Source organism: Cervus elaphus, chromosome 1 (assembly GCF_910594005.1).
Source record: "Cervus elaphus chromosome 1, mCerEla1.1, whole genome shotgun sequence".
In the NCBI taxonomy this organism is placed as follows: Eukaryota; Metazoa; Chordata; class Mammalia; order Artiodactyla; family Cervidae; genus Cervus; species Cervus elaphus.
This window is the reverse complement of record NC_057815.1, coordinates 62,985,388-63,008,314: the sequence shown is the minus strand read 5'-3', so window position 1 is coordinate 63,008,314 and position 22,927 is coordinate 62,985,388. Positions and strand designations below refer to the sequence as shown.

Genomic DNA, 22,927 nt, shown 5'->3' with positions numbered 1-22,927 from the left:
AAAAAAAACAGGTGAAAGTAAATAGACTAATAAATTAATATATACTAATATACACTATTAAAACCAATAAACTTTAGCAAAATGATAAACATGAATAAATCATAATGCAAATACATATTTACATTATAACTTTTATAGAGTATTTTAAGTATGCAATGCCATGTCTCTGATGTGTTTGTGTGTGTATATGTGCATTAAGGTATTAAAAACCATGTTGAAAATGATAAATAGGAACTCTGGAAAGCTCCTCTTGGAGAAAAAATGAAGCAAACGGAAGTGAAAAATGTTACATGGGTGGTGTCAGTTCTATCTGGAAAAAAATCTGAGGCAAATAGGCAAAAGGTTAAAACATTAACATTTAATCAAGTAATCATTATATCATCCTCTTTATTTTACAACTTAAGCATTTTCTTCTGAAAAAAAAAGTTCAAAGTGAAATTTTAAAAAAAATCAGATTCTAAAACTGGATATGAAAGCTTTTGTGTTTGTGTGCTATCTTGTGTGTCGGGTAGTGGGTGGTGAGGGTGGGAAGGAATGTTTGAATCTCAGAGCCCAGAGACAGGTTCCAATCAACTTTATTTGAAATTCACAGGATAAAACACACTTTTGAATAGCAACTCTGAGATTAAGAATGCTCTTTACCATATTAAGTGGAAATTTACTGTATGAATCCCATGGGTATAATGAAGTATAAAGAAAACAGGATTCCAATTGAGATTGGAGTTGGAGTACCATTTCGGCCACTTACTAGCAAACAGGCCACTAACATCTAAATTTCCTTATTTTCAAAATTAACAAATACATGTAGATAAGAACATATTTGAAAAGGTCTACCTTACTGGAATTTAAAATGCAAATTAATATATTAACATCTTATTAATAATCAAATATTGAAAAAAATAGTTAATAATCAAGATCTGTGCTGACCAGTATGTGGTGAAAGAGGTATTTTCATACACTGATGTGAAAGCATAATCTGATTTATTTTCTGTAGAGAGCAAAATACATCAAAAGACTTAAAATATTCATACACTGTGTCTCAGAAATACACTTGGAATTCTATTTTAATCAAGTAATTGTAAAGGTTTTAGGAGACAAGCTCCTTTTGGACAAATATTTGTTATCGTGTTTGGTCACAGAGCTAACTTCAGTACCTACTTTTAGTTCAGTCAGTTCAGTTCAGTCACTCAGTCATGTCCGACTCTTTGCAACCCCATGAACTGCAGCACGCCAGGCCTCCCTATTCATCACCAACTCCCGGAGTTTACTCAAACTCATGTACATCGAGTTGGTGATACCATCCAGCCATCTCATCCTCTGTCGTCCCCTTCTCCTCCTGCCTCCAAACCCTCCCAGCATCAGGGTCTTTTGCAATGAGTCAACTCTTTGCTTCAGGTGGCCAAAGTATTGGAGTTTCAACTTCAATATCAGTCTTTCCAATGAACAGCCAGGACTGATCTCCTTTAGGATGGACTGGTTGGATCTCCTTGCAGTCCAAGGGACGCTCAAGAGTCTTCTCCAACACAACAGTTCAAAAGCATCAATTTTTCAGCGCTCAGCTTTCGTCACAGTCCAACTCTCACTCCAACACTCAGTCCAACTCTCCATACCTGACCACTGGAAAAACCATAGCCTTGACTAGGTGGACCTTTGTTGGCAAAGTAATGTCTCTGTTTTTTAATATTCTATCTAGGTTGGTCATAACTTTCCTTCCAAGGAATAAGTGTCTTTTAATTTCATGGCTGCAATCACCATATGCAGTGATTTTGGAGCCCCCAAAAAATAAAGTCTGACACTGTTTCCACTGTTTCCCCATCTATTTGCCATGAAGTGATGGGACCAGATGCCATGATCTTAGTTTTCTGAATGTTGAGCTTTAAGCCAACTTTTTCACTCTCCTCTTTCACTTTCATCAAGAGAATTTTTAGTTCCTCTTCAATTTCTGCCATAAGGGTGGTGTCATCTGCATATCTGAAGTTATTGATATTTCTCCTGGCAATCTTCATTCCAGCTTGTGCTTCTTCCAGACCAGCGTTTCTCATGATGTACACTGCACATAAGTTAAATAAGCAGGGTGACAATATACAGCCTTGACGTACTCCTTTCCCAATTCGGAACCAGTCTGTTGTTCCATGTCCAGTTCTAACTGTTGCTTCCTGACCTGCATACAGGTTTCTCAAGAGGCAGGTCAGGTGGTCTGGTATTCCCATCTCTTTCAGAATTTTCCACAGTTTATTGTGGTCCACACAGTCAAAGGTTTTGGCCTAGTCAATAAAGCAGAAATAGATGTTTTTCTGGAACTCTCTTGCTTTTTCAATGATCCAGCAGATGTTGGCAATTTGATCTCTGGTTCCTCTGCCTTTTCTAAAACCAGCTTGAACATCTGGAAGTTCACGGTTCACATATTGCTGAAGCCTAGCTTGGAGAATTTTGAGCATTACTTTACTAGCGTGTGAGATGAGTGCAATTGTGCAGTAGTTTGAGCATTCTTTGGCATTGCCTTTCCTTGGGATTGGAATGAAAACTGACCTTTTCCAGTCCTGTGGCCACTGCTGAGTTTTCCAAATTTGCTGGCATATTGCGTGTAGCACTTTCACAGCATCATCTTTTAGGATTTAAAATAGTTCAGCTGGAATTCCGTCACCTCCACTAGCTTTGTTCGTAGTGATGCTTTCTAAGGTCCACTTGACTTCACATTCCAGGATGTCTGGCTCTAGGTGAGTGATCACACCATTGAGATTATCTGAGCTGTGAAGATCTTTTTTGTACAGTTCTTCTGTATATTCTTGCCACCTCTTCTTAATATCTTCTGCTTCTCTTAGGCCCATACCATTTCTGTCCTTTATTGAACTCATCTTTGCATGAAATGTTCCCTTGGTATACCTACCTTAGAGCTCAATAAATGTTGTTGAAATAACAGATATATTAATATTACAAGTTAGTTGTGTTATTTTTCATAATAATAAAAAACTATAAGCATTCCAGATATCTAGGAAAAATATTACATAGATTTTGGCATTTTCATTTGATAAATTATTTGTTGCTTTTAAAAATAATATTTAAATGCTTAGAAAACCATTTTCAACACTATATTAAATGAAAAAATTAAAAATATATATTTAATAACACCTGCTGGATAAAAGCTTTAAAATATACCCATAGAAAAACATATTATATATAACTTATTGTTGTGCATTTCTCCAATTACTCAAATTTTCCAAAGAACACATTCAGTTTTGTAACCTAAAGAGTGTTTTTTGCAGCAGATGTCTGGAGCTAAAGCCTAGAGACTGAATCCTATAAAGTTAGGGCTCTCCAGCCTCAGGTGAGCCCATGAAAGGAGCAAAGAATGAAGGCAAGGGAGAGGAGAGTCATGACAGCTCCTGCCCACGGGCCTCCAGCCCCGGGGACTCTTTGCTTGTCCTCAGCTTCTCCCAGGTGGAGCCCTGGGGTTTCACACACACAGAGGAAGGAGCAGGATAAATTCTTCCATGACAGACATAGCCTGATGCCCCTCAGTGACACTGGTGCCATCCTGCCTACCCTCATCCTTTTTCAGAACTGATGACCTGGCTTCTCTTTTTAAAAGTTAGCAGCTGCTGGTGAGTCTCCACTGCTGTTCTGTGCCAGGGTCTCAGGGGTGGTTATTAGGGGGTCACAGGAGAAGAAAGGGAGAAAATACAAGAAGGGAATGTAGAGATTTCCAAGAAAGCAATGATCCTGGAAGGAGGTGGTCTGCGTTCTCATCCTCACTCCTCTCCTAACACTTAAAAAACTTTAGACAGGTATGTTCTCCATGTTGGACCTTGCTTAATTTTTTCAAATGCAAAATGAAGTCTTGGAATCCAGGCTTTCACAGAAGCTCTTTTACTTCTGATATTCAGTGTGTTTGCATAGACCCAGAGCCAGAGAGGGGATCAGGACTTGCTCCCCCTAGAAAAGTGGGGGTGACCATCTGCACTATCATATTACTTGGATTGGAGAGAGAGCTGCCTCTCTTCCTGACCATAGCCTCCATGTCCAGGCCTTCCTTCCCGGCTCCTGTCTGGAATCAACCTCCAAATTCCTTCAGGATGTCACAAGCCCTTTAGTTTCCATACACACGTCTCTGGTGAGCTGGCTGGCACATATAGCCTTCCCTTTTCCTCTTATCAATCAAATTGACATTTATTTAACAACACACATATTAAGTGCATTTTATGTCCCAGATCAGCTAAAGCAGAGAGGGTCCTGTCTCAGGCTTTGTGTATTGGTACAGACACCCCCTGTGACTTCCCCAGCACTTGCGATCCAGCCTTCTTCTCTCATAGTCCTCTGCTACCCCAGTCATAAGAGGTATGTTGACAGGAGTTTGACAACTGTGGGAAGGTTCTTCCTCATTCAAAGGTGAGGTGTCTGTCTGATCTACGTCCTTGTGCTCAGGCACGGCTCCATCTGCATCTTCTCCTACACATAAGGGACAGCAGTCTCCACTGCTAATTTATTTTTTAAAATAAAATATATTGATTTGAAACCTGAATATTTAGAACATACAGATGAGGTGGAAATCTAATTGCTTACTTCATAGTGAATATCACTGCTTTCATGAATTTCCTCTTTAGATCTCTCCTATATCTCTTTTGCTGTGAACATTTAAAATGGGTTACTGTGAGCCATGACTATGTACTGACAAATGGACTCTGTTGGTGTCATAACATAGAGAACAATCTTTATTTCTAGGGAAAACTCATTGGAACTTCCTTTAGGAAGAATAACACCAGCCCCATCATGGTCTGCATATAAAGTTTTCATTTCCCCCAGATCTTTAGACTTATTCTAAAGTCTGTGAAAGCAAGACCCAACCCCAAACTCTAGACACAGCTAATCAGGACAAGAGGTAAGCACTCAATTCACTCATTGGCTTAATTTTTCACATAAAAACAGAGTGGGGTCCTCTTGTGTTAGACACTGCCGTGGGCCCCAGTGGTCTAGTTGAAATTTTTTTAAAAGTGGATAAAAATCAGGTTATAAAAACACACACATATAGGGACTGCATTCTATGCTATGCTACACTAAATTGCTTCATTTGTGTCCGACTCTTTGCAACCGTATGTACTGTAGCCTGCCAGGTTCCTCTGTCCATGGGTTTTCCCAAGTTAGAATACTGGAGTGGGTTGCCATTTCCTTCTCCAGGGGATCTTCTCATTCCAGGAACTGAACCTGCGTCTTCATTGACAGGCAGATTCTTTACCACTGAGCCACCTGGGAAGCCCTTATAAACAAATAAATATATATAAAATGTTTAAGATGTATATCTGTGCATTTACAACTTTAACGGTGCTGTAGCAAAGGAACTACATGCATACAGAGAGGGATTTGCCTAAAGCCTACCTGTGAAAGTGAAGAGACATTTTTCAGAGAAATGATATCTGTACTGTCTTAAAGGATCAACAAATATTCACTGGTCAAAAAATCAAGGTGGTTTCTGTTAGGAAAGTAAAATATAAAGCAATATAAAGATTAGAAACAAAACAAAAAACACATATGGGGAACTGTAAAAAAAAAAAAAAAAAAAGCAACATGGGCTTGTTAACTGTGGGAGATAAAACATAAATTTGGAAAGATACCAAAGGAAGAAAGGACTGGGCAATGATGGAGTATTATTAACACATCCTATTAGGACTGCCCAGTTTGGAATTAGATAGTGTAGTGATTAAGAACACACATAAAAGCACTGACTGGTCCCACTCTGAACTTACAAACCTGAAATATTCTTTTATCACTGCCTGGAATCCTACTATATTGCTCTTGTACACCTATTTTCTCTCTCTTCCTATTTTTTTCTTTTTTATCTTATGAAAACATGAATGCACTTTTCCTCCCTAAGAACTGCTTTATTGATACTACTGCACAGCTGTCCACTCAAGTGGTCCTGTGGAAAATAATTGAGAACTGTGATTGTTCTGGGTCAGAAGCAGACATGCTCACAGTAGAGGGAAGTAGCAATATTGACAAGGTCATAGTCCTTCTGGAGTAGGCAGGGATGATTTTATTCCCAAGTATTCTTGCCTGGAAAATCCCATGGACATAGGAGTCGCAAGAGTTGGACACGACTCAGTGACTAAACCACCACCACCACTCCTCTGAAACTGTTCTTCTCAAGGTCAGTTTTAACTTGCACATTGCACAGTCCTTTAGTCAGTTCTCAGTCCTTATAGCCCTGACCCCTTGGCAACATCATATATAGTTGATTAATCACTCTTAAAAGTGATACAAGATCGCATTCTTCTTATTTTATTCTGACTGGCATTTTCCCCACAGTCTTTTTCAGTGGAGTCTTTTCTTCTCCAACTCTAAATATCAGATTTGTATAGTCAATACTGGAAACTTCTCCCTACACTAACATTTTAGGTTTCTGTATCCTGCCTATATACTAATACCTCTCAAACATGTATCTCTTCTTCAGCTTATTTCTGAAGTTCACATTTCTATTACTGAGTCAATGAAAATGAATAGATGAAAACCCTGTTGGGGGAGGTGACTATAATTAAAATTTTCAACATGCTTTTGAAATAACAGTGAAACACCTAGATGCAGATGCTCAGCCTACTGCTAGACATATAAAAGAAGAAGAGAATTATAGTTTTGTATTTGACATTCATCAGCTTAAGTATGGTAAATAATTATGGGAATGATGACATTGTATGAGGAGGAATAATAGAGTAAGGCCAGAAAATTTCCAAGGATAAAAGCAGCTATATATCAGCATTGATAAATGAAGAGAAGTCAGGAAAGAAGAAATATAAATGTAGAGAAAATCTTTTATATTCAAAGAAAATTTTAATCAAATAGTTTGGTGTTATAAGTGATAATAGTGAAGTAGAGGATATCAAAGCTGATGACGCTCATGATCTGCTTATGATGGTGTGTTTGTGAAGCTGAAGAATTAATAACAAGAACTTCCATTTATTGTCAGCTCAGCCCCTGAAGAATGCCAGCCCACTATCCCCTCCATCCTCACATCATGCTCCTGTCCAACCTCACACAGTTCAGCCCCATGCTCTACCTCACCGGCTTTCCCGGATTGGAAACCATAGAGCACTGGATCTTCATCTTCTTTTTCCTTATGTACCTCGTGGCCATCTCAGGCAACTGCTTCATCCTGATAATTATTAAGACCAACCCTCGCTTACACACGCCCATGTACTATCTACTCTCCTTTCTGGCCTTCACTGACCTGGGCCTGTCAGTGTCCACCTTGCCCACTACTATGGGAATCTTTTGGTTCAAGTCCCATGGCATCTACTTTGGAGCCTGCCAAATCCAGATGTTCTGTATCCACTCCTTTTCCTTCATGGAGTCCTCGGTGCTCCTTGTCATGTCCTTTGATCGGTTTGTGGCCATCTGTTATCCCCTGAGATACATGGTCATTATCACTGGCCAAAGAGTGGTCAGCGTAGGCCTCATTGTCATTCTGCGGGGACCCGTGGCTCTCATTCCCATTGTTCTCCTCCTGAAGGCTTTTCCTTATTGTGGGTCTAGAGTCCTCTCCCACTCTTTCTGCCTGCACCAGGAGGTGATACACTTGGCCTGCAGAGACACTACCTTCAACAACCTGTATGGGCTGTCATTGGTGGTCTTTACTGTGATGCTGGACCTGGTGCTCATTGCCCTGTCCTACGGGGTCATCCTGCACACAGTGGCAAGACTGGCCTCCAAAGAGGAGCAGCTCCGAGCCTTCCAAACATGCACCTCACACCTCTGTGCTGTGCTGGTATTCTTTGTACCGATGATGGGGCTGTCCTTGATTCACCGCTTTGGGAAGCATGCTCCACCTGCTGTCCACCTTCTTATGGCCAATGTCTACCTCTTTGTGCCTCCCATGCTTAATCCAATCATATATAGTATTAAGACCAAGGAGATTCGCCGTGTCATCAGTAAGCTCCTGGATTAAAAATTCCACTGAGTGCCCAGAAGAAAATCCCAAATCAAGCTAAAGATTGGCAGTATTTAGTACCTGTTATTACATCCTTTGCTTCCCCAAGCTTTTTTCCACTGCCCTGAATAAAATATGGGTGAATTTCTTTCTTGAGTTATGAGTTGGTAATGCTGACCTTCTCTTGCTTGAATTGTAATGCCTTCCTCTCTATATAAGACTTAGATATTTTGGTAGCAGCAAAAACTGCCCAGAGGAAGACTGCTATCAATGTGCAAAAACTAAAGTGAAACTAAGCAAACACTGAAGAAGAGTAATCAGCAAAGAAGCACATAGAACAGAACTAATGAGAGAACAGATAAGTGTCAGTTGTTTAAATTCACTTCACAAAATTTACCTTCTCCCATGGCTCCCTGGTACTGCCTCCTTTCTCAGCTGGCCAAGATCCTTCTCTTAAGTTCCTATCCTGCATAACCCATATCCTTTGGACTCTTGAGTCACATTGGAAGAATCAGAACTCCTGCACTGTTTTCTAATTGAAACTCTTCCAAATGTTTCTGATGATGTGCTCTCTTCTAGCCTTATTCAACTAGTAGACACCCTGGACCCCACCCCTGGCTGTTATCATTTCTGATTTTATCTTTTGTATGGATTTACTGACATTAACTGAAGCCAATGTTTGCTTCTGGGCATTCTAATCATAAGATCTTGCACAATGACCAGAAATGCGACAAAGCTCCAATAAAGGAAACTACCACAAACACATCTAAGTCATGCTCCTGTTGCTTATGATGTTGTGAACCTAAAAGTGGCAGAGATTGGCCCTACTGTTGACTGAACAAAATTCATGTTGAAGTTTCAACATTGAGGTTGCTTTCTCATGGACATTTTTCAGGGCAGGCCTTCTTCACAAACAGATTCCACTCTGAACTTCAATTGAAATCCACACTATAGGCCACACTATTGAAGAGCAACTCTAAGACTCAGAACGTTCTTCTCCATATTGAGTGGAACTTTACTGTCTATGGATCCCATTAGTAGAATGAGGTCTAAAGAATAGAATTCAGATTTAGAGTTGGAGTTCAATTTCTGTAACTTACTAGCAAATAGGCCACTAACACTGAAGTTTTCTTATTTTTGAACTTAGGAAATATGTATACATAATAACATTTTAAAATTTCTACTTTGCTGAAATTTAAAATGTAAATTAACATATTTAAATCATGCTAATAAGTAAATATTAAAGAAAACAGTTAATAATGAAGCTCTGTGCTGATAAGTATATGGTAAAAGAAGGATTTTCACTGGTGTGAAAACATAATTTGGTTTTCCTGGTGGGTCAGACAGTAAAGAATCTGCCTGCAATGTGGCAGACCTGGGTTCAATCCTTGGATTGGGAAGATCCGCTGGAGAAGGGAACGGCTACCCACTCCAGTATTCTGGCCAGGAGAATTCCATGGACAGAGGAGCCTGCAGGCTACAGTCCATGGTGTAGCAAAGAGGAATGGGACATGACAGTGACTTTCACTTTCTGTAGGAAAAAAAATGTATCAAAAGACTTTAAAAGATATTCATACACCCTATCTCGGAAATACCACTCCTTGAATCTATCTTAATAAAACAATTAAAAATGGAAAATAAAGATTTTACAGTGTCAGCTCCTTGGAAAAAAATATTTTTCTTTTCTTTAGAAACCATGAGCTTTGAGTTCTTTGAGAAGATTAAGTTTAGAGAGAAGCAAGATACCAGTTCTCCTGATCGCATGGACATGCAGAGAGTTTCACATCATGACAATAAAGAGATAGAGGGGAGAGCAGATTGCATGAGGAAACTCTATGGGCATCTTCACTTCACTTCGAAAATTTAGAGATCATTTCTTCCATAGGAAAAGCTTGAAGTGGTAAAGTCAAACAAAGGCAATTTGGGAGTAACGATATTCCTGAGAATCTCAGCATTCTGTTAAGGTTGAGCTATGTAGATTTTTGTAAGGGAGACTAAAAAACTGTCTTTCACTAGCTGGTTCAGAATAAGAATACAGAAAACCCTTGCTGAGATTTGATGTCATCAAAGTTAAAGATTACATGGGAATAAGAAAAAGATTAAAAAAAAACAGGCAAAGGACAGGCTGTCTGTAAGAGCAGGGGTTTACTGCAAGGTCATTGAGACCTAGAGAGAACAGAGAGGCCAGACCAGCCAGCAGGGCATTAGTCCGCTATGACAGTGCAACAGCTCATGCTTACTGGCCTAGTAAACTTGGACCCATGGCCTCCTTTCACAGAGCAAAGAGGACTCTTGAGAATGACGATGTGTCCGCCTTACCAAGTTCCAACCTGAGTTTCCACGTCCCTGTTGATGGGCTTCCCAGGCCTGGAGTGGGCTCACTGCTGGAACTCCCTGCCCATTGCGTAGGCTACCTTGTGGCCTTCCTGGGTGATGCCACCATCTTGCATCGGGTACGAACTGACCCTGTTCTCCACCAGCCCGTGTACTACTCCCTGGCCGTCCTGGCTGGGACAGATCTGGGCCTGTGGTTGTCCATGCTGCCCTCAGGGCCGGGTGCGCTGTGGTTGGAGACCCAGATGGTGGGCCTGGGGCCCTGCGTTCTGCAGCAGCACTTCCTACACTCCTTCATGGAACCCGCCGTGCTCTTCACTATGGTTCTGGACAGCCTGGTGGCCATCCGTTTCTCACTGCGCTACGCATCTATGCTCATGGGGCCCCGTGCGGCATTGGTCGGGGTCGTGCTGGGCCCGCGGAGCGCTGCCATCACAGCCGCGCCTTCATTGCATCTCTTGAAATTTGACTATTGTCACCATGGGGCACTTACTATGCTTACTATGCTTACTGCCTTCACCAGGACATGATCCACCTGACCGGCTCAGATACACATTTCAACAGACTCTGTGGACTGTGCATCAACATGCTGGCCATGGGCTCTGATGTTCTTTTCATCCTGCTGTCCTATACAGTCATTCTCGGTACTGTGCTGGCCACTGCCTCTGCTGGGGAGAGGCTCAAGGCCTTTAACACTTGTGTCTCCCACCTCCTGGCTGTACTGTGCTTCTGTGTGCCTATACTAGGTCTGTGCATCCTAAACAGGTTTGGGAGCCACACTTCACCCCTGGTGCACATCCTTATGCTCTTCCTACCCTTGATGAACCCTGCTATTTAAAGCATCAAGACCCAGCAGATCTGCAGGGCCACCCTCAAGGTGCTCTACCTAGGGAAGATACAGTGAGCCAATAGAGATGGACCAGGGCAATTTAAAATGAGGAATGCAGCAAAGCTTCTTTCTAGAGTCTTCCTATCACAAAACAATTTCCTTTCACTTAGTTTGATCTGTTGACTGTACATCATTAATTCACTCTAATGTTAAGATAAAATGTATCTTTATTGCTACTTGTATATACTTATACTGCTACTTGTATATATAGTTACAAATATAGAGTAAAACATTTTCTTACATAAAAATGATTTTTTTACATAAATGTCTGCAAGTTTAAAGTGACTTCTTTTTCTCCCTTTTTATAAACTGCATGAGATATTAACACTTTATTTTTTATAAATTTATTTATTTATTTTTGGCTGTGCTAGGTCTTCATTGCTGCTCAGGCTTTTCTCTAATTGAAGTGAGCAGGGGCTACTCTCTAGTTGTGGTGCACAGGTTTCTCACTGTGGTGACTTTTCTTGTTGTGGAGCATGGGCTCTAATAGTTGCAGCTCCTGAGTTCTAGAGTACAAGCGCTGTAGTTGTGGTTCACCAGCTTAATAGCTCCATGGCACACGTGATCTTCCCTGATTAGGGAGTGAACCTGTGTCTCCTGCATATGCAGGCAGATTCTCTACTGTTAAGCCACCAGGGAAGCCCTTAAAGTGATTTTTGTATTTTATTTTCTACCGATTTATTAGAACATTAATTCTATAATAATGACATTAATGATAAATTACTCTGATGATGTGTAAAGTTGAATCATCACTTCATATTCCTTGGATTAACTAATGGATATACCACAATTCCTCATAATATAATAGTTCTGTTATATCCTTCCATCAGCGTAACCTTGTTGTAGATTTAAGCAAAACTTTCCAACACTGCTTTTTAACCCTCATGGTTCATATTTGGATGATTCATATTTGGATGATTCGTATTTGGACAATTGAGTTTCAAGCTTAGAATTATAATTTTATGAGTCATCAGCATATAGCTGATATTGAAATTCATAAAAGTGGAAATGACATTTAGGGAAAGTAAGTATAGGCAGCTGAAATAGTTTTCAACAGAATACTAATAGAACATAATATTTATTATGTTATTTAATAGAACCATAATATTTATGGTTTTATTAGAGTACAATCAAGCAAAGAAGACCAGAGGGAAGATTAATGAGACAAGAGGAACAACATAAGAATATGGGGTCACAAAATTCATAAGAGGAAAGTATTTAAAAAATGGAGAAAAGGATTCTTGTTTTCTGATTCCACATGTAAGGAGCTTGATTGCATCACTCCATCCTAACAAGTAAGACGCAAAACAGACTGAAAAAACCAATACTCTTCTTGGATCCATAAGAGAGGGGAAGACACTGAGCAAAATGCTGTCCCCAAGAATGAAGAGACAGATAGATGAATAAGTCATGGCTTACCAGGGCAGAGACCCTCGAACAGAAGCAAGTGCAGCCACCATTGTCTGGACAGGAAAAATCAATCTATAATTGAATATTGCTGAAGGCTCAACAGGGACAACAGAATAAAAAACTCCCAAAGGATTAAGTCTTAGGAGAGATGTACCCCCACTAGCTCTGTTTGAGTCCATAATAAATATCTGAGAAAAATTATCTCAGGTTTTTTCATCAAAAGAAGAGGAAAAGGAACCATGTTGTGATATGTCAGAACACTGTTTCTTCTTTAATAAAACCTGTCCTCAAGGGAAACTAATTGACCAACCTGCTAAGGTATATTATCAATGTCTAACTAGGGAAGGGACATAACAAACTTCAACCCATCCTGTCCCACTTAAGGGGAGAGAGAGAGAGAAAAAAAAAGAAGCACTTGTGAGGTTCACAGTCCAGAGGTACAGACCCACTAAAAGGCTGAGACCTAATCATAATGCTATAGAATGCTTTTCCTACCCTCACACCTCATCACCACATTACTAGAGGCTCACTTATGACAGTTCCTTTTGCCCAGTACATCACCAACAGTTATCAAGAAAAAAATTTCAAGTCATACCAAAAGGCAAAAATCCCACAATTTGAAAAGACAGAGCCAGAATCAGAATCAGATTTGACAAGAATGCTGAAAGTATTGGATGGGAAAATTAAATGAGCTATGAATAATATGCCAAGGACTCTAATGAGTAAAGTGGACAGTATGTAAGAATAGGTGAGAAAAGTACAATAAAATAACTGTTTTGAAATGTGTTTGCTCCATCTCTTAGTCTTTCATCTATGAAGTGTTTATCCTTCTTGATTCTCATTTATAAAAGTTATATTCTAGCTCTTGTTTGGTAGCTTGTAATGTTTATGCAGAGTAGGAGGGTGGATGTATGATAGGATTCTAAGCTCTAGCTGGACCATAATAGGTGCTCCACATACATAAGCTGCTATTAAACAGAAATATTTAATTTATTTTATTTCTGGGAAAGAAGAATGGAATTCTCCTTAGGGTGTAAGTTGAGATAGCTATGGAGGAGGCACAGGAAAGCTTACCTCTAAACAGTTTGTTGGGAAACCTGAATGCTGCACAAGGTTTTGCCAAGAGTTTCCCATCCCAACATAGCTGTTTAGTTATTTTCTCTATACCTGGGGAACAAGGGATTGTAGATGCAACAAAATATATAAAGGCGCACTGAGAAGTACGATGGCTGCAATATCTAAATGAATCAAGGTTGCTTATGAAGGGAAATCAAGGGTATATTTCCTTGCAACTATGCTGGGGGTGGGAATCCTACCAAAGGAATCCCAAGGCACGAGCCTTAGAATACAACATGACCTAGGACACTGCCATGAGATGAGTGTCTTATGCAACTAGATTTTCAATAATTTGGTGATAATTCAGAACACAGGAGCAAGTGAGCAGATGAAAATGAGAAAATCATCCCAATAGCTCTGGTTATAAATCCTTGTATAATCTGGATATGGGGATTCTACCTCAGGGGAGGCTAAGTGAGGTGATCATCTAAGAAAAATGCCATCAGGACCAGACCTCAGACTAGCAAAGCCAGTGCCTTATCCAAGAAAAAAAATCACAATTGCAGTCCCTAGGGGCAAAGGTCAGAGAAAGAGGAGAATTAGTGCAGGCCAAGGGTTAATTTTAAAGAGAACTGGGAATGATTTCTTTGGCAATGGGATTCTGCTGGTGATGAAAAAGAACAACCAAATAACATTTTGAATACCTACTACTTTTGAACACTTAATTGAACTTAATTTTGTTCAATTAAGTTTTCAACAAATAAAATAATACTAATACTTTTTTCTTTGAAACAAGCACAATCATTCACATTATTAAGGGGGAGGAAATAGATGCAGAGACCATTCATACATTCTCAATGAAAAAGCAAAATTAAAAAAAATATATTTATTTATTTGGCAGCATAAGGTCTTAGTTGCAACATATGGGATCATTCATTGTGGTATGTGAACCCTTAGTTGCCTCATGTGGGATCTAGTTCCCTGACCAGGGGTTGAACCTGGGCCCCCTGCATTGGGGGTGTGAAATCTTAGCCACTGGACCACTAGAGAAGTCCCATGAAAAAATAAAATTAAAGAGAGAAAACAGACAGTGAAATCAGGTGCTTTGACTTCAAGTTTTGTGGTTAATTCAGGATATGTCAACTCCAGGTGCAAAATAACTTGGGCTCTGAAATAGATATCACAGTGAATGCATTCTCAGAATCCAAAGAGCATGTAAAATTTAGCCAGGAGAAACATAAAAGCCTAGATTATAGCCAAGGTGAGAAAAATTGAGATTGAGGGGATCAAAATTACAGATGGTAATATGACAGAGGTATGCCCTGGAGTTCCTAACCTAAGGAACAAACCTCCAGATTTGAATGAAAGGTACAAATTCAAAGGCCCCTTAGAGTCAGACTTTGCCAGTGGGATATCTCTGATCAATAAGGTTTAGGCTAGGGACAATAATTATAGTGTTTTAGAAGGATCTTCAAGAAATCGTATATTGTTACATAAAGACATATATATCTAGAGAAATGCAACACATACATTCACATACACAGATGTGAATGTATCACATCTGATGATAAATATCTATGTGGAAAGATATGAGAGCTTATACAGTCACAAAAACTTGCAAATAAAATTCTACACATGGTTATGTATATACCTGTATTCTTATGCATGTATAGATATTTGTTCATATGTTCATCTACATAAATTTATATATGTGCCTATGGACATTAAAGCATGTTTACACAGACAGATATACACACATATGCATGCCCCTACATACATCATCTCATTCTATATTTTATCAGAATTTGACTTTGATTTGAATTTGTTCCCTCTGGGATTATTCTCTCTTGGCCCAATTATTCCTACAGATCCAGTGAGAGGAAGCATATTTTTCTGAGGCTGGTTTGTCTGAATCTCCCACGGGACAGACTAACAAAAATGGAGGAAGGGGAGGGCTGGTTTTGGAGTCACAATAAAGAAGAAGGCCAGCCTACACCTGCCTCCAGCTAGTGACCAAGAGACCAGGCTGAGACCAACCCCATTGAAGATCTGAGACCAACCCACATTGGGCCTTCATAAAGGAGTGAATTGTGCCCAGAAGTCCAGTCAATAGGAGCAAGAGGATGAGAAATTTGTCCAAGTAAGCTGAACCTGGGGCTTTTGTTCTGAGATGCAGTTCATTTCTAGTACATATTTTATTTCTTCTTTCCTCATGTCATGAAAGACTCTACCCTGGAGGACACAGACTTTTTGGTGTTTGGGTTTCTGTTTTTGTTTTTAACTTTTTATTTTGTATTGGAGTATAGCAGACTAGCAATGCTGTTATAGTTTCAGGCAAACAGCAAAGGGACTCAGCCATACATATACATGTATCCATTCTCCCCTAAACTCCCCTTCTATTCAGGCAGCCACATAACACTGAGCAGAGTTCCCTGTGCTATATAGTAGAACCTTGTTGGTTATCCTTTTTAAATATAGCAGTGTGTACATGTCCATCTCAAACTCCCTAACTATCCCTTCCCTCCCACCCTTCTCCTCTGATAAACATAAGACACAGACTTTTGTCCAGAAAGTCTTAGTGTGACTGAGAAACATTTGGAGTCTGTGTTATTTATTTCCTCTCTGTTAATTCAGGAAACCTGGGACAAGGAAGCCTCCATATTGTCCCCAAATCCATCTCTTTTAAATAGTCATGCAACTCCATTTTTAAATCTATCTTCATTTCTTATGCCTATTTGTCCTTCTGTTTTTCACCTTCCACACCCAATAGGCCTTCTCCCCTCCAACCCTTGTAAGCAGCAGCATGACCTTTAAGACATGGTCACTCTTAAACCCAACTCCATGGATGACCTACACTTCACCAGTTCATTTCTTTCTCTGGCTGATTGGCCTTATCTTCATCCCCTTCTTATTCATTATCTCTATTTTCCTTGTATGGCTTTTCTTCTGTATTTTTTTCTTCTTTTTTTTCTCTTCTCCTAACTTTACATTTTGCAACAGTGATTTTACCAAGTCACTTTAAATGCCAATTTTTCACTCTCTCAAGTTGTAAACTGGGTGTGATTTGGTTGTTTTGAGCATTTAGATGATAAAAAAAAAGATGACATACATGAAGCTAACATACACAGGGGACCCTTCCAGAGTGCCTGATACATAGTGCTCAATCAATGCATTTTCTTTTCTTTTCCCATAATTCTTATTTGCCCTCTTCCTCACTAAATAGCAGACTTTAAACTCTCATTTAAAAATTCCCTCTCAACCTTCACACCTTATTCATTAGCATTGATCTCTGGCTTCCTATATTAATAGATTCGCACATGTAATGAAGTAAAAGGATGGTATTCATTGACCCTTGAACAACACAGGGGTTAATCTACATATAACTTATATTTGACCCTCCACATCCATTATTCCTCAGAATCCATGGAGTCAACCAACCACTCATAGTATAGTACTGTAGTTTTTACTATTGAAAAATGTGTTGCATTTTGTGTTTCATTGCTAAGTCATGTCCAACTCTTTGTGACCCTCTGAACTTTTTTTTTTTTTTTTTTGGCTGTGCTACATGGCTTATGGGATCTTAGTTTCCTGCTTAGGGATTGAACCTGGGCCTTTGGCAGTGAAATCATATAGACCTAACCAGTGGACCACTAGGGAATTCCTTTCACCTTTTTCTTAATGTCTCCAAAATTAACACACTAGGCCAAAGAAAATGAGAATGCCAAACCTGAAGCTTCAGCTGGATTCCAGACCACTTTTCCCTCCCCACAGTATATATTATGGACAAGCATACTCTCTCTCAAGCCTTAGCTGCTTCTTTTTACCTGGCAGGTGACACTTAGTACTGATGGTTCTAAGTAATGACTCTTTTTTCATGAAAACATTTTTATTCTTCTTTGTTATTAATGCACAGAGGAGCTATGGAAAGCAGCAGACTTTTTAATATGTGTGAGATGAAGTGTCCCTGATGAATCAGGAAGCAGGGTTAAATGATTTCTTAGAGACATCCCAGATACTTGTAATGTATCTTGGGGTAAAGATATAAAGTTTGTGTCATCAACCAGAAAAATTAAAGCAATTGAGAAATGGCTTAATTGCAAGAGAAAAACTGAATATCGCTCATAAAAGAGAGGGGATAAAAGCCTACATAAAAATTAATTTTATAAAAATTAAATGCCTGATTTGTATTGATATTATTATTGTCATTATTATTATTTCACCAACAATAGTAACATTTATTGAAAGTGCATTGTATGCTAATGATTCACTTACATTGACTTATTTAAGCCCCAAAACAAGCCTATGGAGCTATATATTATAATTATCTCCATTTTACAGCTCAAAGAATAGCCCACTAGAAACTATTAATAGAAATCAAGTGTTTAAAATCATGTTTGTGGATTCAACTGTAGCTCACCTTTCAATACCTGCAGCTTCTTTATCTCCAGTGCATCCCCTGCTATATCATGTAGTTTTTTGTTTCCAGTGGGGAATCAGATCTGTGTTCTTGACCTGAGAAGAGAGACATTTTATTGCTCTCATATTTTTTCTAACACAGAGATTTTGATTGACCTTCTATCCTGAGGTGTTGATGTTTGTTTCCTCATAGATATGTCTCCTTGTTATGCAGAGGTTGTTTTCCTTTGTCCTGAAGAGATATTTTTCTCTTGGATGACATAAACAGATGCAGGTTGCCTTCCCAGGAGGGGTTTCAGAAGATAGCACACTATTAAGTTGGGCCATTATGGATAAAAATGTTTTGTCATTATTCTTGTTTCAGAAACATGGTGTATTAGAAGACATCTGGCTCTTGTATTTCTGAATTAAAGCAAAATATTTCATCAAAAAAAGAAAAGAAACATGGTATACAGGGAACTTATTCTAGGACTTTTGTTTGCTGTACTCATATACATAGCAAGTATTGATTAACCATGCAGCAATGTGTAGATTGACAACAGGAGAAGAACTTTCCAATGAATAGAATATTTTTCCCACTAATAAGAATTCTAAGGGGTGAAAACTTTTTCCTATTAACTTTTATAACACTGTCTTTTTTCTATACTCTCCCAATGATGTATAAGAAGCAAAGTAATCACAGGAGTCTCTGACATTTTTGGCACCAGGGACCAGTTTTGTAGAAGACTATTTTTCCACAGACTGTAGTGGGGATGATTTGGGGATGATTCAAGAACATTACCTTTATTGTATATTTTATTTCTATTATCATTACATTAGCTTCACCTCAGATGATTAGACATTAAGTCCTGGAGGTTGAGGACCCCTGAGAGTTTGTGAAATGAATATAGAGATTTGAGCCCCTTTAAAGGGTATTGAGTCGGGTAAAGGTAGATAATTCTCCAATGGAGGGCAGTCTCTGATGCTACTTGGAAGTGCAGGCATGGATATTTAGAATCTCTAGTATAGATTCTATATTAATGCTGAAGTAATTTTATTCTTAACTCCTATCCCCATCAGTCACTTAAAATCCAACATGCTCTAACTAGGATCTATAGAATATCTGATAGATTATAGCTTTCTTTATGTCAGTTTCTTTCCATTGATGCCTTCTTTAAACTATACAATACCATCTCTTCATAGAGACATGAGAGACATGCAATTCCTACCAAATATACACAGTGACATCATTAAGGAGTTAATTTTAATTATAAAATATTCTACCAGATTTCCTTATTCTGGAGTTATACTTATTTGCAAAGATGACTCCATATTTTTATTTAGTATTGAAGACCAAATGGAGCTGGTCATGATTGGAGAAGTGGCATAGGCTTGCAGATAGTACTAGGCAGGTAATTTTCAGGTCCTTCTCAGCCTTTCATAATCTTTCTGTGTCTCACTCTAGGCTGCATTCTTGGCATCTGCCTGGGTCAAGCTCCCCAGACTCCAGACATAGGAAAATGTTCAACAGCAGTCAATTCACCCCAAAATATTTTCTACTGACTGGTCTCCCTGGCCTGGAGACCCTGTACCCTTGGTTTGTCTTTCCATTCTGTACCTTGTATCTTATGGCTCTTGTGGGCAAGAAAAATACCTCCCTCCACCAGTCAATGTATCTATTCCTAGCTATGCTAGCCTTTGCAGAGCTTGCTGTCTCTGCTTGTACCCTGCCCACCATGCTGGGCATCTTCCTTTTTGGTGCCAATGAGATCTGCTTTGAAGCCTGCCTTTTGCAGATGTTCTCCATACATTCATTTTCCATCTTGGAGTCAGGAGTTCTGCTGGCCATGTCTGTGGACCGCTTTGAGGCCATCTACAACCCGCTGCGGTACACCGCCATCCTGCCCGTGCCCCGTATTGCTGGTTCTGCTGCTGTTCCCGGACAGAAGAGTGTGACGCTCATGTTTCCATTGCCTTTTCTCCTGAAGCATCTGCCCTTCTGTGGCCACAATGTCCTCTCCCACTCCTACTGTCTTCACTCAGATCTAATCCAGCTGCCCTGTGGGAACACTCACCCCAACAGCATTCTGGGGCTCTGCATCGTCACTTCTACCCTTGGACTGGACTCATTGCTCATTGTCATCTCTTACATGCTGATCCTGTACGCAGTGCTGGGCATTTCCTCAGGGGAGGGACGACGGAAGGCCCTTGGCATGTGTGTCTCACGTGTCTGTGCGGTCCTCCTGTACTACATGCCCACGATCAGTGTGGCCCTGGTGCACAGCTTGCGAAGCAGGCTGCACCTGCTCTCTGTCTGTTCCTGGCCAACGTCTACCTTCTGGTGCCTCCTGTGCTCAATCCCATCATCTACCGTGTTAAAACCAAGCAGATTCGCCAGGGGCTAATCCGACTCTTTCTTCAAAGAAAATAAGAAAGGAGTTGGGGCGATAAGAGGGCTACCCTCAAAGCATTCAGTGTCATCATCCAAGGGGTCCAGGGAGGGAGGGAGTGTTCATCACCTTCAAAGTTGGAAAGCCTGATAAAGCTGCATGTTGATGAATATGTATTAGAGAAAATGTTCATTTTCTTGCACTCCATGTTGTCATCTAAAATAGTATTGTTTAGTGTTTTGTCAACTATTTATGTGTCAACTTAAAAGGCACCTACTCTACAATGCTGTATATATTATGTATCTACACAGGGCTTTCTTGGTGGCTCAGATGGTAAAGAATCTGTCTGCAACAGGAGGATTTTTTTTTTTATTATATTTATAACAAAAGAGAGTGCTGAATGTTATATTCTTCAAATTTTATAAGCAATACACATAAAGCGAGAATTCCTTTTGCTTCTCTCTTCACCATATCATTGATTCCTTCAAAAGAGTTATTATTGTTATCAATTCTGTATGTTTTATTACATATACCAAAAAATTGCTATTTTTATGTGGTCAAATTGTTGTACAAAAAGTATTATCAAATGTGTGTGTGTGTGTGATTTGTTATTTCTTTCTTGCTTATACATCTGGATTTTTTTCCTAAGAATGTTTCATAGTATGGACAGACCCTATATCTGTGTTTATACTGGAAACCTATTCAAACTTTGGGACAATTAGAACCAAGCTAGGTACTAAGAGCAAAGTCCTGTAACTGAGCATAAGTATTGAGAATAAGTCTAGAGGGAAGAGTTTTGTGAATCAGGAGTCTGCAAACTTCTTGAGGAATACTGACTTTGAGGAATACTGACTTTGGGGAATAAGATTAATTCTCCTGCTAAGACCTTATTGGAAGAATTTCTCATGAAGAGGATGACATGGAAAGCAGAGGGGACAAGTTTGCTAATGCTAGGATATACTTTGTCCACTTGAGATTTTGAAATGTGAGATTTTTAGAAGCTGTACTGATTCTGACTCATTATAGACTGAATGTTAGCAGGGTAATATGGGAAGGGAAATTTTTCTGATACCTTATTTTTCTTGGATTCCTAAGGGCCTGTTTCTATCTTTTCCATAGTAGCATTCAGTGGCTATGAAGACTAGTCATATTTTTTACTTCTTATTGTTTGTCTCATACCACACATCACAGTTGTAATCAAGTAATTATTTTTATATTGCTTCATCTTTTAAATCTTCTCTGTTCCACTACATTTTAATTTTAATAAGGCGTGGACTCTGTGTTCTCTTCTCATTATGTATCTCCAGTGATTCCAGACATGCCTGAAATATACTAGTTACTCAGTAAATATTTGATGGATGAATAAATTAATTATTGAATGAATTAATACAGGTCTACACACATTTCCTTAACTCTTAGGTTTATATCACCCAAAGAAAGATATGGATTTTTTTTTTTTTTTTACTTCATCAGGCTGTATCTGAATTTTGTTTCTAATCAGGGTTATTTTTCTCTAAACAGATTTTGTCTACTACTAAAATAAAAAAGTCAATACATGATTTCATAATACAATATATAGGCATATCTTGGCGATATTGTGGGTTTGCTACCAGACCACAGTAAAGTAAATATCACAATAAAGCAAGTCATACAATTTTTTTTGGTTTCTCAGTGTACAAAAACTTATGTTTATACTATACCATAGTCTCTTAAGTTTGCAATAGAATTAGGTCTGAAAAACAATGTGCATACCTTAATAAAATATTTTATTATTAAAAAAGGCTAACAATTAGCTAAATCTTCAGTGAGTCTTAATTTTGTTGCTGCTGGAGGGGTTTGCCTCCATGTTGATTGCTGCAGATTGATCGGGGTGGTGGTCGCTGAAGTTTGGGGAGGCTGTGGCAATTTCTTAAAAGTATGTTAACATGCATCAGTTGATTCTTCCCTTTATGAAGCAATTTTCTATAGTATGCTTTGATTTTTGATAGTAATTTACCCAAAGTAGACCTGCTTTCAAAATTGGAGTTAATCCCAAACTCTGCCACTGCTTTATTGATTAAGTTTATGTAATATTCTAAATTCTTTGTTTTAATTTCAACAGCCTTCAAAGCACACTTCACCAGGAGTAGATTTCATTTGAGAAATAACTTTCTTTGCTCATCTATAAGAAGTGGCACCTCATCCATTAAATTTTCATCTTGAGGTTGCAGCAGTTTAGTCATATCTGCAGGCTCCAATTCTAATTCTAGCTGTCTTGCTATATCGACTGTATCAGCACTTACTTTCTCCACTGAAGTCCTTGTTTCAAATTCCTGTTAATGTCTACATTTTGACCTCTTTCCATGAATTAGAAATGTTTTAATGGCATCTAAAAAGGTGAATGATTTTCAGAATTTTTTTTTCAATTTCCTTTTCCCAGAGCCATTAGAAGAATCACTATATATTGCAATTATAGCACTATATTGACCAGGTACATTGCCAAGAAGAAGGCACACTCATACTCATTTTTTTTTCCTGAGCAGTATTCCTCAGTATTCT

At 39.0% G+C, this 22,927-nt stretch overlaps 1 protein-coding gene and 2 pseudogenes across 1 annotated transcript; all 3 read left to right on the top strand.

Moving 5' to 3' along the window:
* Nucleotides 1–6,970: 6,970 nt before the first annotated feature.
* LOC122699130 (olfactory receptor 51M1-like) lies at nt 6,971–7,933 on the top strand. The gene has a single exon (XM_043910724.1). It carries the CDS (start codon nt 6,971–6,973, stop codon nt 7,931–7,933), a length of 963 nt encoding a protein of 320 aa, XP_043766659.1.
* Nucleotides 7,934–9,426: 1,493 nt separating this feature from the next.
* LOC122702135 lies at nt 9,427–11,153 on the top strand (annotated as a pseudogene).
* Nucleotides 11,154–19,519: 8,366 nt separating this feature from the next.
* Nucleotides 19,520–20,430, top strand: LOC122699000 (annotated as a pseudogene).
* Nucleotides 20,431–22,927: the final 2,497 nt, after the last annotated feature.